The sequence below is a fragment of the Lutjanus erythropterus genome, chromosome 6 (assembly GCF_056507025.1).
Source record: "Lutjanus erythropterus isolate fLutEry1 chromosome 6, fLutEry1.hap2, whole genome shotgun sequence".
Taxonomy (NCBI): domain Eukaryota; kingdom Metazoa; phylum Chordata; class Actinopteri; order Lutjaniformes; family Lutjanidae; genus Lutjanus; species Lutjanus erythropterus.
In genome coordinates, this window is record NC_139322.1 from 17,316,322 (window position 1) to 17,333,138 (window position 16,817).

The 16,817-nt window shown below is 40.2% G+C and overlaps 1 protein-coding gene across 3 annotated transcripts in view; it reads right to left on the reverse strand.

The window, feature by feature from the left end:
- Nucleotides 1-743: 743 nt before the first annotated feature.
- samd10b (sterile alpha motif domain containing 10b) overlaps nt 744-16,817 on the reverse strand; it is a 92,683-nt gene continuing 76,609 nt past the window's right edge. For all 3 annotated transcript variants that reach the window (XM_084720933.1, XM_084720935.1, XM_084720934.1), the window contains 2 exons: nt 13,818-13,958; nt 744-1,594 (listed from right to left, as the gene is read on the reverse strand). In XM_084720933.1, the coding sequence (XP_084577059.1) occupies nt 1,572-1,594; nt 13,818-13,958 (164 nt within the window). In that variant the 3' untranslated portion in view covers nt 744-1,571. The remainder of the gene's footprint in view (nt 1,595-13,817; nt 13,959-16,817) is intronic.

The window sequence follows — 16,817 nt, forward strand, 5'->3', positions numbered from 1 at the left end:
CTCATCATACTGTCTATTTATATTTCTAATTTCTTGCTGAAATACTGCAGATCAGTCACGATACAAAAAGACTGACTGTTGGAATGACATTCGGCTTTAAAGAGATGGTTCAGATTTTTTCAAGTAAGATTGTATGAGTCAGTGTATTACCTACAGTTGATGGCAGTCAGGATGGGATTTAGCCACCTAAAAAAAAGTCCCACCTAAGAAAATCAACATCGTCTTAAGCGCACAATATATTTAGAATATTTTCATCATTTTACTTTGCCGTCAGACATTCTTTCCTGACAGGAATCTGACATTATATAAGCCAAATATTACTTTCCGCAAAACAACCAAAAGTCCATAGGCGAAACGAGAAATTTTACCTTGCAGAACGTGGGAGTTGCTGCTCCACCGCTGCCCCAATCAACCCGAACTAACCCTTTAAAACACCAAACTCACACAATAACTTAAACAAACTAAAAGATTGAAGCAGCGGTAAACCAGAAACCCCTGTGTTCTGCAGTGTAAAATGTTTTTTGCCACTGGAGTCTGGTGGCTTTGGAGAGAGTGATATTTATAAGAAAAGACTGTCCGACAGCAAGGTGAGGCAGTGAAAATATTCAAAATGTAACATACACTTAAAATGATATTGATATCTTTAGGTGGACCTTTTTTAGGTGTCTGAAATGTCCACAGCAGTACGTTGCTTAGTTTCTTGTACCAGTACTCCTGCTGTTTCGCTAAAGTAGAGTCCACTGACTGTAGATGATACACTGACTATGCATAAGTACCTCATACAACCCCACTTCCAAAAATCCCAACTATCCCTTTAAGTGTTATTGTTGATGCTCCAAACCTACAACTCAAAAATAAAAGTCCTGAGAGAAAAATGCAGTGGGACTTGTGGGTGAGGAATTGATTAAGAATTGTAGTCGAACACAGCTCTAATTCCTGGTGACCAGGCTTGGTGTTGTTCTTCAAAGGGAGATAGAGATGGAGAGGTTTCCCTCACTTTAAATCCAGTGGCCAGAAGGTGGCGCTGCATGTAAATCTAGGTTTACACCACAGCATTACTGGGTTCAATGGTTAAGGTGATGTGAAAGAGCTTTTCATGTAATGACCTTCACCGAACAAGAGAGGAGAAACTATGAGACAAGAAACTGTTTGTGCACATGAAAAGCATATGACAAAAATAAACCTCATTTTCTGCCCAAATTGCCCAATCAGTCCGATCCGAATGAGGCAGGAAACCACAAGGAGATTTGCTGTGATCAAGCATATACCACTGACGGGCCTATATCATCACTAGTGTTGTGAATCTTACATCTTATCACTATGTTACAGTGGGTACCCCTGCCTTGAGCGGAGCTTTGTCTCTGTCTCAGTGTCTGCAAACCAGATTGGCCATGTTGAATGAGAATCCTGCAGACTGGCTGGCATGTGGTCTATAGGCTCGTCCTCCTCTCGCCTTTCACTGGTTGATTCCCCGCTCACATATCTGAAGACAGCAGCTCCTTCATGGCTGCTGGAGATGTATTGTGAAAGGGGATGAGGGAAAAGGGCTGCCAAATGTATCCAGGGATGAGCTAAGAGAAGTTTCCAAAGGAGGCTACAGAGAAAGAGAGAAGAGAGAAGGGAGAAGGGGGATGAATAATTAGGATTCACAGAGATAAAAAAGCAGAGGTCAAAGAGCAGAAATAATATGTTCTCACATCATGTTCTGCAGTAAGTCTCAGTTTCATAATGCACAAGCTGCAACGATAAGGCGATTAGTTGTCAACTATTTAATTAATCTCCAACACTTTTCTATGGCCTAACTGATACTGGATATTTGGGGCCAAAGCTGAGTTTAGGGAGTAAAAAAAATTCAGATACCAATATGCATAGTTGCCAACTTTGAGACCTCAAAAATACAGAGAATTTCAAAACTAAAGTGAGGTGCCTGCAGGTCCTCCCTGCTCCCTTAGAGTCTCAGAAACTTTGTTTCCTGCATTCTGATAACTTTAAAAGAATGAAAATAACAAAATACACTGCAACATCATCATTCACAGAATAATTTGGCAGACTTTATGAAATCCTTTAAAACTTTCTGCAAAAAGTGGGAATGCTTTTTCCAAAGATGTCTGAAATTTGCTTGAATGTCTCTCTCTCCTAGTAGTCTCCATTTCCTGAGGACAAGGAGTGAGCTGCTCTCTTCTGTATTAAGTTATTGTTGTACGAGTGGAAATGGTTGATTGATTTTTCAGGTTGTAATAACAACAAGGAAAAAAAAGTGTGAAAATTTGTCACAAATTGGGAGAAATACAGGTGAATTTTTACCCCTGAAGGAAAGCAAGAGACAGCAATGAAAAACTGGGTAGGCTGGAAAGTATATCGATATAACAGCAAATAACACATATTTTTTTTTTACAATAATCCATCAGACGTGTCAATCACTTGTGAAAAAAATATATAAACAGTAATCTTTCACTGGTATCTTCTAATATGGGTCAGCATTGGCAAACATGATCAACCTTTCACAATTTTCTGACATTTCATAGACCAAATTAATCAAGAAAAGGATCAACGGATTAAACTATAATGAAAACAATTGTTAGTTGCAGACCGTTAAATCATAAAACTGTTTAGCTGTTAGTCGGAGCCCAATAATAACATTTTTTTTCCCCACATGCTAAAGTTCTCTTGCCTTGGAAACATGTCAGTCTCATTTAAGAACCTTTTTAAAGCATGAGTATTGGGCTCATAACCCTCCTGAATCTGTATGTGACACCTTACTCCCCCAGACTCTACTGAATTATCAACTAACCTGTGTGGCTGGCCTCTCTTCATGTAACTCGCTGCACTCAATCACAGAGCAACAACCTCAATAACAACCAATAATTTAGTATGAAACACTGGCTGACTGAATAAGTGAGAGAATAATAGTAGTGGATGGAGGTAGTTGCAGATGCAGGCAGAGATTTATACATGAATACAAAGGAAAAAAAACATCATAAAAAATAGGGGTGTTTAACAATCAAATGCAGAGATACTAGTCTAAGGTCACAGGAGAGGTGTACAGCAAGATTGAACACATGCAAATCCTAGAGTTACACCCAACTGAATGTAACGTTGAGTCTCTGGTTTCTGTCACTCCAGTTGGTAATTTGGTCATCAAGTTTTCCTCAAAGGAAGAGATGCATACAGTTTAGTTAATTTTCTAGCTAGCTAGAAAAAAATGTATCATATTGTTTTATTTTAGCCGGCCATCGAACGATATAACTTAAAAAAACCCCCAACCTTTTAGCTAGTTAGCAAACAATGTAGGACAGTTTGGTGGAACATCAGGGGCCATGATGGAAATACGTCCTGGATTTTTATCTTATTCCTGACAGGTATTTCTTTTTATGACAATATTTGAACTTTTGTCAAATAAACTATTGTTATCATCACTGCAGGCACAAAATTATGACATTAAGCTAATCAGCAGGTCATAAAAAAAAAAAGCCTTTTTTTCTATGTCATTATCTCTTTATCTCTCTCTCAAAACAACAGATGCGACCAGGTGGTTTCCCTGACAACCAGCCAGTTCATTCCATCCTGAAATGACACCAAGTGTCAGCGGGAAGGCGGACTCTCCTCTCCCAGACTGTTGGCATTTCGGCTCTAAGCCCCCCTCTCCTGATAGCCGAGGAAGACGCGCCACCTGTCTCTAGACACAGACAGATGTAACATGGCACTGGAGTGAACCCGAACCAGGAAACGATAGAGATAGACAGAAGGACCAAGAGGCACTGATATGACTTGAGGCTTGTACAGACACAGAGAAAACCGCTTCTCTGAAAGAAATCCTTTTAAATGAGCTCCTAATGGAGTCGTCAGAGACTAGGTGCAGCAGAGGAGGAGAGGAGGTGGGGAAGAGGAGGGTGTGAAAAGCAACTGGGCAAAAATTTGTGCTGAGGAGAGCTGACATGTTCCTCCTTTTTCACTGTCTGTCACGCTCTGAGTTTCATTCATATTCTAATGCAGAGCTACAGTTCAGCTGGCAGATGCCACACGGAGCTTGGAGTAAAGCTCTGCAAGGATGGGCAACATCACAGGAGCGTTTCAGAGGAACAAGGTTAGCGAGACAGTCTCCCACAGCAACCGAGGTGCTGCTGACAACATATCTTTTGAGGTGGGGTAGGGGGTCAAGGTTTGCATTGGGGTTATTCACAGCCTTGTCTTGTTTCAGCTAATTACAAGTATAAGAGAATGAAACATGGCAGATGGCTACACACAAAGGCATAGACCGACTTTGATGAAAATTTGATGTGCTGAGAAGAAAGGAGGGACTGACAGTTTATTATAAAGATATACCAATAACCAGAGGCTGAGAAGAAGAAGAAGAAGAAGAAGGAGGAGAAGAAGAAGGAGGGCAGATCCCCCACTGGGCTCTGATCTGAATCCTCCCTCCCAAAGCTTTCCAGATGTTACAGCAACCCCTGTATGGTTCACAGTACCCTGCGAGAGCTGTGGCTCTGGGCTGAGGAAGACATCATTCTTACCTTTCACTCACTGACTCATACAACACAGCCCTGCCTGCTGAAAATACATGAAAATAATGTAAGTCCCTAAAAAACACAAATACATGATTCATGCACAAAGGGGAACAGCTTTCTCGACCATGAAAGGGTTATGCACAAGAGGAGACTTGAACAACATACTGTGGAATAATGTAATGCAAACTATAGCAGTGAAGGTTGAAGTGGTAGATGGGCCCATATATGTGCATTTGCATTCAGCTTTGATGCTCTGCTTTGAATTTCCACACTACATTATCTTTCAACTGTTAGCGACTTTAAAATTCAAATAAGTTTTGTTATTTAACCATGACCTGAAACTCTGCCTGAACTTTAAAGTGATACTAGCACATAAATACATGTTTTGAGGTTCACAGCCTCTGTAGGCTGGAAAAAACTTTAAAAGTTTAAACTGTAGTTTGTTGGAGTATGAATATATTCCAAAAGTCTATAATGTGTATGTATTAAAACTTCACTGCAGGTGTAATATGAAGGTCAGTATACTCAGTGAAAAGGGGGACGACTGTTTGACATTCATAATATTTGGAGTGCAGCATGACTGAAACCTTTTCTTAATCAAATTAGTTCTTTATTAGGCAAATTAGTTTATTATTAGCCTACACTTTTCTCTTCACGTACTATTTCATATGACAAACATGTAAAAATGTCATGTCCAATTTGTCTCGTTATTCTTCGGCTGTGAAAGAAATTAATTTCCCTAGAGTGTACAACAAATAACCAGCTTGTTCTCATTTCATAAAATGTTTGCTGTACGCTATTTATTCGTTGCTATCTGCTGTCTGCCATTCTTCAAACGCACAAAGCGTCTGAAAGCGTCAGATGCTGTGCTGTGTGTTGTGTAAAACATGCAAAAAATCCATTCATGTATTTTACGGTGGGCGTGGAGAAATATCCAGTGATCTGATAAAGAAGGCTGTATGTACAAACGGTTTCTGTTCACTGTGGAAGGAAAGAAAAGTGTCAATAAACTACTGTCACAGAGAAAAACACCCTTGAGTTCATCTTAAAGGGGCAGTCCATGTTTTTAGTATTGCATATTCATACTTTTGGGGGACTTGAGAGGGACAGATTGAAAAAAGAAGTTGGTGCAACTGACCCTTCCTAAGTCCCACCACTTTTCACTTTATGCTACCAAGCTTGGTAGGTGGAACCTTGGTTGACCTTCTCCTTTCCTTGTCTTCTGTACTTAGATATGCTAGTTCATGTTAGAAAACCAGTCGCTAAATGGCTAGCAAATTTAAATTAATTGTTAACTGGCTAGCCACATATTCACCAACGTTTTGCGATCATAAGCTAACTTCAAATTTGAGTATGTTGCTTTTAGAAGTCCTGCAGCAACATCTTTTAATCATCATCAAAGTTTTTTGTTCTTTTCAACATAGACAAGCATATCTAAGTAAAGGAAACCAGAAAGGAGAAAGTCGACCGAGGCTGCTCAGCTATTTTTGGAGCACACAGCAAAAAGGGACGGGACGTAGGAAGGGTCAGTTGCGTGCGTCAAGCTCCACCTCCAGTTTATAATGCAGGTTTTATGTCAAATATTTTAAGTCTCAAGCATAATTCAAGAAAACCCAGAGGACATCATCAGGGATATTTTGTCAGACCTCCAGAGTCATGTAAGAATTTATCCAACTGTTTTGACAGGCTGAGTAGTCCTTATGATGAGTAAGCTGACCTTTATAGGTGGAGTGCCACTTTAGGACGAATTTTATTCAGAGACACTAACAGAAAACTTGATAATTTGAGGTTCATAACCGCAGAAATTGAAAAGTGAATGTAAAAAGTGTAAAGTTGGTTGGAGATTGAACAGATTCCAAAAGTTTGTCAGTTAAGATGCATCCCATTATTGATAATGTGTATATCCAAACTTCACGACAGGTATTCTGCTGTGTTTTGGCAAAAATATAAAAAGAGAAGATGACAATGACACACCTTTATTGTCAGCCTAATTTTACTGCTGTCTTTTTAAATAATTATAATTATAATAATAAGATTCACAGATTGATCAGCTTCTTCAGTTTCATCATCTGCATAAAAATAACAATTATTTTTTACCTCATTTTCTTGTATGTCCTCATTTAAGTAGTTTTGGTGACCTAACCCTAACTAAATTGTGACGTCACCTGAAATCTTCCTCACCAAACTTTGTTTTGAAATTATAACTGGACATGTTTTTGCTAACCACTGAATAAGAACATCTATACTTTTCATGCCTAGGAGAGGCAAAACATGATACCGTCATGTTGGACCAGCAGGTCAATTGCACGCTTTGGGGTGATACCAGGTTGCATGTTTGCATTAGTGCACCTCAATTAATGCAGGTTTTATGTCAAATACTTTAAGTCTCAAGCTTAATTCAAGAAAACCCTGAGGATATCATCAGGGTTATTTTGTCAGACATTAGAAAGCTGCTTCCTGAGTCATGTAAGACATTATACAACTGTTTTGACAGGTTGAGTAGCGCTCAACGTGATGAGTAAGCTGACCTTTATGTGTAAAATCACTGGAGTGCCACTTTAATACAACTTTAATTCTCCTGAAATCATTCCATTTACTACTTAAAACATCAGTAACAGAAGGAGAACAGCTACAAATTCACCTTTCCACATTTTCTCTGGACTCCATGAAAGAAGAAAAATATCACTATCTCTTTCGGTCACAGACACATGCTCTTTTTGAATTCACACTCGAATTTGTTCTTTGGTTATTGTGTGGAGAACAACATTTTCAACAATCATTTGCAACAGAAGTAATGTGATTCCATGTTGAGTGTGAAATGCTATTACAGTGCCGTGAGTGAGTGAGCCTGCTGCTCCAGACAGATTAGCACGGAGCAGAAAGTAGGGCCCCACAGCGAGGGAGAGAAAGAGCTATCAGGCCGAGCTTTCTTTCACCGTCCATGTTCCTTCATTAACCTCTTTACCCATCTCGTTTCTTTATCTCTGCGATCTGTCTATTTCATCCCCTGCATTTTTCTCTATCTGTTAAACATCTCACCTTCAATTGCAGCTCCGTGTCCTCTTTTTTTTTATTACTTGCTATTCGTCTTTCTTCAAATCTTATCCCGCAGGTGTTTCTGCCGCCTTTCCTATCACTTGTCCTTTTAATTTTGTATCTCATTTTATTTTATTTTCAAAAGGATTTGGAGGGACACAGAGAGAGCACTTATTGCCTGTAAAGGTTTAAGAAATCACAGAGGAGAACGTTTTACAACGCTGGTGATGTGAATAATACGAGAGAGCCTTGTAAGGGTCGTGTTAAATTGCGCTATCATGGCTCAGATCAGAGACAAACCCACATCACATTCAAGCTTATTCCTATTTTCATCCTCTTTTCAACAGTTATTGTGAGATCAATATTTAATTTTTGGTAAATCCATTGTAGATGAATCAGACCTGACAGGCGCTGTGACACGAGGCTTCACTAAATCACACCAGCATTGTAAATGTATTGGGAGAATCACTCAGGGAGAATAGCTGGTCGGGTGTGTTAGGCTGAGTGGAGTACAGTGTGAACCCAAACAGCCTGCGAGCTCTGCTGCTTAAAGACGAGCTTGAGAGCAAATCCAGCAGGTGCATTAGCTGCTCTGTGACAGGTCCAAATCTTTCTTTCTCAGCGCCGGCCATCATCCTTCCACTCCTCCATCACTATGCCTCTTCACACATCACCTACCATTTGCCGGTCGAAAAATCAGGAACTTTTTCACTCCTCCTCATATCACTGTGTGAGTGCAAGAATCTACAGCAGACCAACTGGATTCCTCTTTCAGAGAAGAGAAACTGAGACTGCCATGGGGTAGGACATTTCGTATGTCTGACCTTTAAAGTTAAATGTGTAAATCAATGCACCTTTTAGCCTATGTTTTATCTACTTTATTAATTTTCACACTTGGAAAAGAAACAAAAGCATTATGTACTAAAGTACAAGCAAGTAATAAAGTAAGTAAGTAGTAAGTAAGTAAGTAAAAAAAACAAAGCACCTTTGTAATCCTAGATTAGAAGTAGCCTGGTGTTTTAATAAACAGAATGTTGCATTTAACATCTTTTTTCATTCAGTTTGACTCTGCTAAGTTCCCTCTGTTTAGACAGCCTGAGTTAAATCTTTTTAAAATAATAAGTCTCTGTGTTTAAGAACAGACAACCAATGAACTGGCCTCCTGATGTTAGGATGATCTTCTTAAGTTAGAATGTTGGAAAGGTTTTTTTTTAATTAAAGCACAATGGCATGCTTTATTCATAATTATAAATGATTTAAGGACTAGACTGAGGCCAATGATATTCTCATGCTTCAAAGGCCCAAAAATGGTGTTCAGGATGGCTCTAAATTTAAAAATTCTACCATACGTCACTGTAAAAATGAGCGTTTTGACCTGCTGATGGTGCTTGGTGAACAGACGGAGGATCACCAAAGTCTCAGGGTTTGTCCTCTGATACCAAATTTGATGGCAACCCATCCAACAGTTGTTGAGATACTTCACTCAAAACCTCAAACATCAACTTCATGGTGACGCTAGAGGAGAAATCAAAGGACCACCACAGTCAGGAGGATTCATCCTCCGGTGTCCATGAACGTTGGTACATAATTTCATGGGAATCTATCCAGGAGGTATCAAGATATTTCAGTCTGAACCAAAGTGGTAGTTGCTTCTAGCTTGGCTGAAGTCACTTGCAGAGACTTGCAGAGAGCAGAAGAGAAATTTGATGCTAATAATTAATGTTGTCTGAAAGCACAGGTTGAGACACATAGACATGGGTTCACCTGCTGGGTGCGTGAACTCTGCTAAAGTGTTGGTTGTCATGGTATAGATAATGACAGGACTGACATTTTATGGTCAACAGTTTTTTTTTTTATGTTCCAGTCCACACTCAGACCTTAATCACCTCTGCCCCCATCTACCACCTTAACACCACCTCATCACACTTCTCATTTCATTTACAGCACTGAAACAACCCCCATTATCACCCCTTCAGACGCTTCCCACCCCGTCCTACCTTTCTCACCTCTGAATACCCTCCAACCTCGTGAACCTCAGGTGCTTTGTGAGGCCACCAAATCAGCCTGCCCTTATAGCCAAGAGTCAGAGCCTGCTGAACTGGCAAATTACATTTGCATTGCTCTATTAATAGAAGTGTCCAACAGCAATTTAATTATTTCTCCTTACCAGTCGATTGCTTTCCATTTTTCAATTTAATTCAGTTTAATTCAATTCAACATGCTTGATTGGCATGTATGTCATAAAAATAATAATTTCCACCGAGTGTCTAAGAGGAATGAGCTAAAATGATAAGGGAGGAAACAATAAATTAGCATACACACAAAAGAGTGAGGTTGTGTCCTGGTGATACTGTGACAGCCGTAGTTTGAGTCTGGCGATGGACCTTTGCTGCATACCATCCCCATTTCTCCCACACTATGGTTCCTGTCCCCCTCTTGTGGAATTTCTCTAAAGCTAAAATGGGACAGGTCTGTTATTTATTTATTTATTTTAGGTTCTTATAGAATTCTGCAGCTTGCCAGCATTGTTCCTTGTGTTTTGTTTTCTCATTTGACCTGGCATTGTCTTCTACATGATGACACTGCTACATATGAATTAATAGGTTGAAGGATGGGAAGGGAGGGCATCAGTGCTCTCACCTACATAACTGCTTTTTGCTAATCGCTGAGTGGGAATTTCCTTTTGAAAAATCCAGAAAAGAACACAGGTGGAGTTGCCCTTTATAGGTCCAGTGTGTAAGATTTACAGGGATTTATTGCCAGAATATGGCATAAATGGAATATAACATTCGTAAGAATGTTTTCATTAGTGTTTCACGTTCTAGTGGAACTTTTGGCCTTGCCGAGTCAAACCGTGACATGCTGATTTGCATTTCTATTTCCACTTTTAATACACCAAACTACGCTGAGTCATGCCGAAGATGGATCTTCTCTGGAGCGGGACCAAAGCACGCAAGACCTGCCTTAAAGTGAGCTGCAGCCTCGCTGACCACGGTCAACCCCTGACAGCCTCCCTTTCTCCTCCTCAAACAAGCAAGTGTTGTGAGACTGAACTCGTGTGTGCAGGAGATAAGCAAGAAAGATGTTTATTACAGTGTAATTTAAGTGTTTATCCACTGTTTTACAGCCGCTCGGCTTGAGCTTTGTCAAGCTCATCTTCAGTTTCGAGACAGGCCTTCAAGCAGGTAGCCCTGTTGAAATGGAGATGCAAATCCTCGTTGTGCTGGGCTGACCTTCTGAATGAAATGGAATCAAGCCAGGCCAGCACATGTGTAAGGAAAAACATTATTAGTGTTTCTTCCTGTGCTGTTCTGTGTCTCTAAAGGCACCTCATCTCCTTGAGTGATTGGCAGGAGCTTTGATCGGTCAGTACTCCGAAGCTCATGGCCTTGAGTTTAAAAAGCCTGGAAAGAGCTTCAGCCAGGGCCAGTGGTCCAGTCGGCAGTTATGTGTGTTATGCTAGTGTGGTCTGGGTTTGGCTATTTTACTCTTGTGGCATTCTGTGTGTTTTACTGTGTGTTTCTGGCTGCTTTGGAAGAGGCAACCTTCTTCCTTTTGGTGGAAGGATCTTTACTAGTGTGTCCCACAGTATTTCAGTTTATATTCATTTGCCCTGTGTTGTGTTTACTTTGACTTTAATTTGCAAATAAATTGACTGCAGATTGTTTGAGCACATACTTTAGTTTCCTTCCTTCTTTCCCCCAGGTTTTTATCATTGTTACTCCCCTCATCCCCTGTACCATATTGGGGAGAATAACAATTACTGTATCATCGCCTGAAAATAAGAATTGTGTATTTTTGTTAGCTTATAATGAGCTGTTTATATCTACAGAGGGCAAGGGTCCGTTGAGAGTCCATTGCACTGCAGTATTTATACATACAGCAACCTAGAACGTACAAAGAGTGAGAGTGAGAGGACAGTTTTGCAATCTGCAAGCTGAACGTGAGATGCCACTCATTCCTACACATTGGTCCTTAAAAGCTGAGATGTTCAGTTTACTTGTTGCTTAGCGGTGGTGATCTTTTGTATCATCATCAGATTGGTGAGTTTGTTATTTTCCTGAATAGTTGTGGTTTAAACTATTTGATTTATGCTACTCAATGACATCAGACAAATTGATCATATTTTCAAACGCCACATCATAGTCAGGAGCCCATTCATGTGACTTGCTTAGTCTCTACAGATCCCAGGGCTGCAATCTTCTTATCGTTTACATCACATCTCCCTCTTCCTGCCTCTCTCTGTCTCACACATACTTTTCATATAGCTGTGGGATTGTGAAGCTCTCACGAAATCTGTGGCTCAGATATGCAGTTGATGTTGTATCTACAAACAAACTTTCAGGTCCCAAAGGTGGGTCAAAGGAAAGATTAAAATGGGCATCAAACCCAGAGTTATTTATAGCACTTCTGTCACACACCTACCTCGAAGCAGACTGTAGTGACAAGAAAAATGGAGAAAAAACGCAGTAACAACAGCAGCGTTAATGATCAGAAAGTGAGAGTGAGCTTGTCAGATTGCAAAGACCACTTCATTTACTTGCTTGAATGTAGATGGTGATTGTAAGAGCCCTTACAACATCAGCTCATAATGATCAGTTGATGGCATAAACAACTTCACGAACATAATATTCTTTTTTTTCCTTTTTTGGACATACCTCTCTCAGAGGAGGTTGGATCATTTAGAGCAAATGGTTATGCAGTTATTTATTATGTTGTTTTTTAGATTTTATTTTTGCAGAAAATGCCCTGCTCTTCAGGGTGCTACATGAGTAAGAAGAGAACAGCTCAAAGCCTTTCGAATTTTTCGCCCCTTGTTTGAATACTGAATGACTAGGCAGCACATTGGAAACAGCTACAAGCTACAATCATGTTGCAATTCCCCCTAAGTGCTGCAGATCCCCCCTCATTTGAGACATGAGCTCAGCCAGGATGCTGCTGCAGCTGAATGTAGGTCATGATCTTGAAGATTATGGTGCCCAAAGGAAAACTAGGGAGTAAAATAGCTGGAAGGTGTTAGGTGGCTCTGAATACAAAATCATGAAAAAGGAAAAACTTATCATCTATCAAAACATCAAATGTGCCTTTTGTAGGGGTAAAAAGCGAAGTGGAAAACAAGAGATGTGAATATATGTTGCTTTTACAGGCCCAACATCTTCAAAATTTGGTTTTCTTGTCCACACAGATAAGCTTAGCACTTGGCATATTTAAGTCATAGATAATATAAAGTAACATGTAAACCTAGATAGTGCATTGCCACTCAGCCATGCTGCCAGTTTTTCCCAGTGGTCATGTGCGGTATTGCAGCAAAAAATTCCTCCACTGCCAAAAAGCCTTTTCCCCCACAAGCCACTATTATAAAAGAGACACATGTATGTTTTTTCTTTGTAAAAACTTTCTGGAACAGAGAAAATTGATTTAAAAATCTTTGACATCATCACAATGTAAAGTCTATGAGCCGAGCGGGAACTTCCAGGCAGGGGCAAAGGGGGAAACACTTCTGCATACTGTATCCAGTTCATTATAATACATCCATCATCTAAGTACGGAAAACACAAAAGGAGAGAGTTGACAGAGGTATACCTCAATTGTTTTGGGGGCACAGAGTGAAAAGGCATGTGACTCAGTAAAGGTCAGTTCTTGATTTGAGGACACAAAGTGGCAGAAGTGCGAGAAGAGTTTTTAGCAGGTTTCTGAAAAAGGTATGAAATGTCAAATGTTGTTTTCTGCCAATCATATGCTATGCAGTATTTATCCAGGTACCTACAGGAAACATTTTGTTGCAAAACTGTAAAGGAACATTTGAAATCCATTTGTAGAGGAAGGAAATTGCGTGGGCATATAGTGGACTTGTAGTCATCAGTGCACAGAGAAAACAACCACCTACAACAATCACTACAACAGCCAAAACAGACAGGCAAGCAAACTACAGCAGACTGCTGAATTCAGGTCGGCAGTGATTGACTGAGGCCGTTTATTGATGGCGGGATAATAAAAGTGTTTACCGAAGCCATCATTCAGAGGCAGGGCAGCAAATCAAGAGCTGCCGTCAATAACGCCACACACAGTCACAAACAATTGCGCTTCGATGTCCAACTCCACGTATGTCACAGCAGGCACGCATGGTCTGAGACTGCCTCCTTCAAATTTAGACAAACCCAGCTGCTCTCTGCCTGTCAGTTTCTTTATCTTCCTCTCTCACAAAAACACAATTACTCACATAAACACACAGAAACATGGTTGCTCACTCACACTCCCCACCATCTTGCTACTTACTTCTACTAAGGAGCTGCAGGTTGCGGACCTCTTCTCTGACCTGCAGCTGGAGGACTTGTTGGAGGACCTCCTGCCTCAGTGTCTCCTGGACGATTCCCATCCTCTCCAGCTTCTCCCCGTTCAAACGCAGCAACGCCCGTCCTGCAGGGAGAGGGGAGAGGGGGTAAATGGATTAAGTTTCTCTGCTAATTTACAACATCTTTTCCACACACTTATTATTACAAATAGACCTGATTAATTTCATTCAGCTTGTGTATATTTGTCATTTCAGTCAACCAGATGGTGAAATAATTTCCTAAAGAGTTCCATGAGCAGCCCACTGTGAAACAGCAGCAGGCAAACTCTCCTCAATTTGCTCCATACACCAGATACAGCAGGAAATTTACCTCAAGGCATTAAGCTAAAATACAGATATATTTGCATTCCAGATAGATTTAACTCCCTGGTGTTATTAGAAAATTATTTCTTATCAGCACCAGACATCCCTTCTTAACTTTATCCTTCCAACCCAGAGGTTCGCATTTTGTCATGTCTTACAGGTGATTTATTCTATCATTCCAGTTTTTCACAATTTTGTCAATCAATTTGTTCCTAATAATTTCATGTCCCTATTTTCTGTTTTAATTAGTGCTTTTTAAAAAATACCAACATATTAAGCTCCTGAAGGACTCCAGTCAAAGGCACCCAATTCCACCTATGTAGTTTTAAAAGAGGGAACTATATATTTATTTTATTTTATTTTATTTTATTTTCAAGTTCATGTTTGACATGGGTTCAACATGGGGGTTTAGGGTCATTCAGTCACTCGTTTTGATGGAGACAGACACAGATGCAGAAGACCTCAGGGATTTCCTCATGTGCTCTTTCAACGACCCAAATAAATTTTCATTTTGCACAACACGAAAATTAACTGCAACTTTCCTAAAATAATGAGCTTTATTTTTAGGGATGCACTGATTTATCAGCCCAACATTAGTATTTGCTGATATTTGCCTCGTTTTGACTGCAACTGACCTCCCTGCAAATAAGAAGATATTCATTGATGGCAGTGGCAGATGCTGTTATGGCTGCATCAATTTTGTGCTCACTAAATGTTGTGTTGGTTATTTGTGGTCAGACTTGGAAAATATTAGCTAGCATACCCTGCAGGTGTTTGGGAGAAGAAGCCTGGACACAAATCTGGTATAATGTAAGAGCGAAACAGGTTCTGTGTGTTTAATCAGGAAGGTTTCTTTGTTTTCCTGGTATCTGTATCTAAAGTTAACTGGCTAGCTAGACTGATGAAGCTAAGCAAAAGAGAAAAACTGTTATCACCAATGTAACTGAGCATGCTGGGTTAACCTTGCTGGGCACGTTTGAAAAGAAAATAATAAACAGAGATATAGTGCATTGACTAAAACCAAAACTTTTCCAACAACTCCTGCTTAGGGCAACTCTGAGGGGACAAATGATCTCAAATACAGAAGACTTTTAAATCACAATGTTATGATAGTAGAGTGTGCAGTGGCTGATGGCTGTCAACCATCACCTCATCCCTAGAAGGAATAGTTTAACAATTTGCAGTGATGGTTGTTTCTTGGTAGGATGAGAGTTACTGAGTCTGTATATAAGGGCTGTGTGCACCACCCAAAAATACTTCAAACACCCATACTTCAAACGCATACATTTCATATCGACATTAAATGGCCTCACTGTATGAATGTCAGGGCCTACAGTATCTATTCCATGTGTTGAGAGTGTGTGTCTTTTTCTGTGCAAATATTCATTGGTGCATTTATGTTGTATATTCACTATCTAATTTCCAGGAGCGAGGTGTTTATTTCCTGGTTAGTGCTGCAGCCTTCAGTCAGTAGCAGTAAAGAGGCTGGCATGGGGAGGATTTCTCAGACTGACTGTTTCCCGTGGCTGAGTTTTACTACAGAATTTGGCAGTTAACCCCGGGGACATACACATTTAACATACCATTACCCACAGTAAACAGCTTTTACAACCAAGTTGCACTCACACAAACACAAAGGCAATATAAAAAACTTAAAGATGCATGTGTGGTACTGTAATACAGGCAGGCACACACACAGATTACTATGGGTAGGGGAGCTATGTCCTTCAGCAGTGCAGACAGAAGAGGAATCCATCATACCTGCAGCAGCTCTGTACGATGCCCAAATCATAATTAGACTCATTACTCATGCAGCTCACTCTCCATTTCATTCCATTCATTCCCATTTCATTTCAGTGGACATCAGTGCATCCTCTGTATCTCTATATATCTGTGTGTTTCTGTACAGTATCTGTGCATTATGGATGTACTGCAGAGGAAAAGTCCCCCCAAATTGTAGGCATGTAAGTACAGTTTGTATATTTCTCCCAGTTTCTCCTTCTGTCTCTTACACACACACATACACACAGACTCAATTGTAGATAATGGGACACAATCATTAAACCATGTTTGTTGCTCGTCTATTTACAGCAGCTAATAAGCATGTCTGTCGGAAGAGTGCAGAAGAAGAGAAGAAAGAAGAGAACGGAACAGAACAAAAGAGAAAATTAGTAAATGAAAGGAGAATCAGAGTCCTACAGCGTGTCCTTTGTCCCTTTTTTGAGCCCATGAAATATAAATATCCTTAATAGAGAGTCAGCAGTCATATTTCATAAAAGAAGCCGTAGGGTGGAGAACAGATTTGTGTGATAGACTGAGGTAGGTCTGTTGTGACCCTCTGTGGACTCAGGTCTGGGCTAAGTGCCTCTAAAAACCAACTAATGTAACATGCCCCAAGCCATAGCCATGTCCCCCTGCTGATACGAATAAAACACAGGTCGTCCGACCACACAGGGAGGCAAAAGTGTTTATAGCTGTTCTGAGCAGCCACACTTGAAAGCAGAGTGAAAATCATAGAGCCATCATAGAGAGAAGCAAGATAATCTTTTAAATACAGGGATAATGGCACATATTTTCAGACATTCTGCAGGGAATGCAGAGTACTTCGTTGTACACAAGAA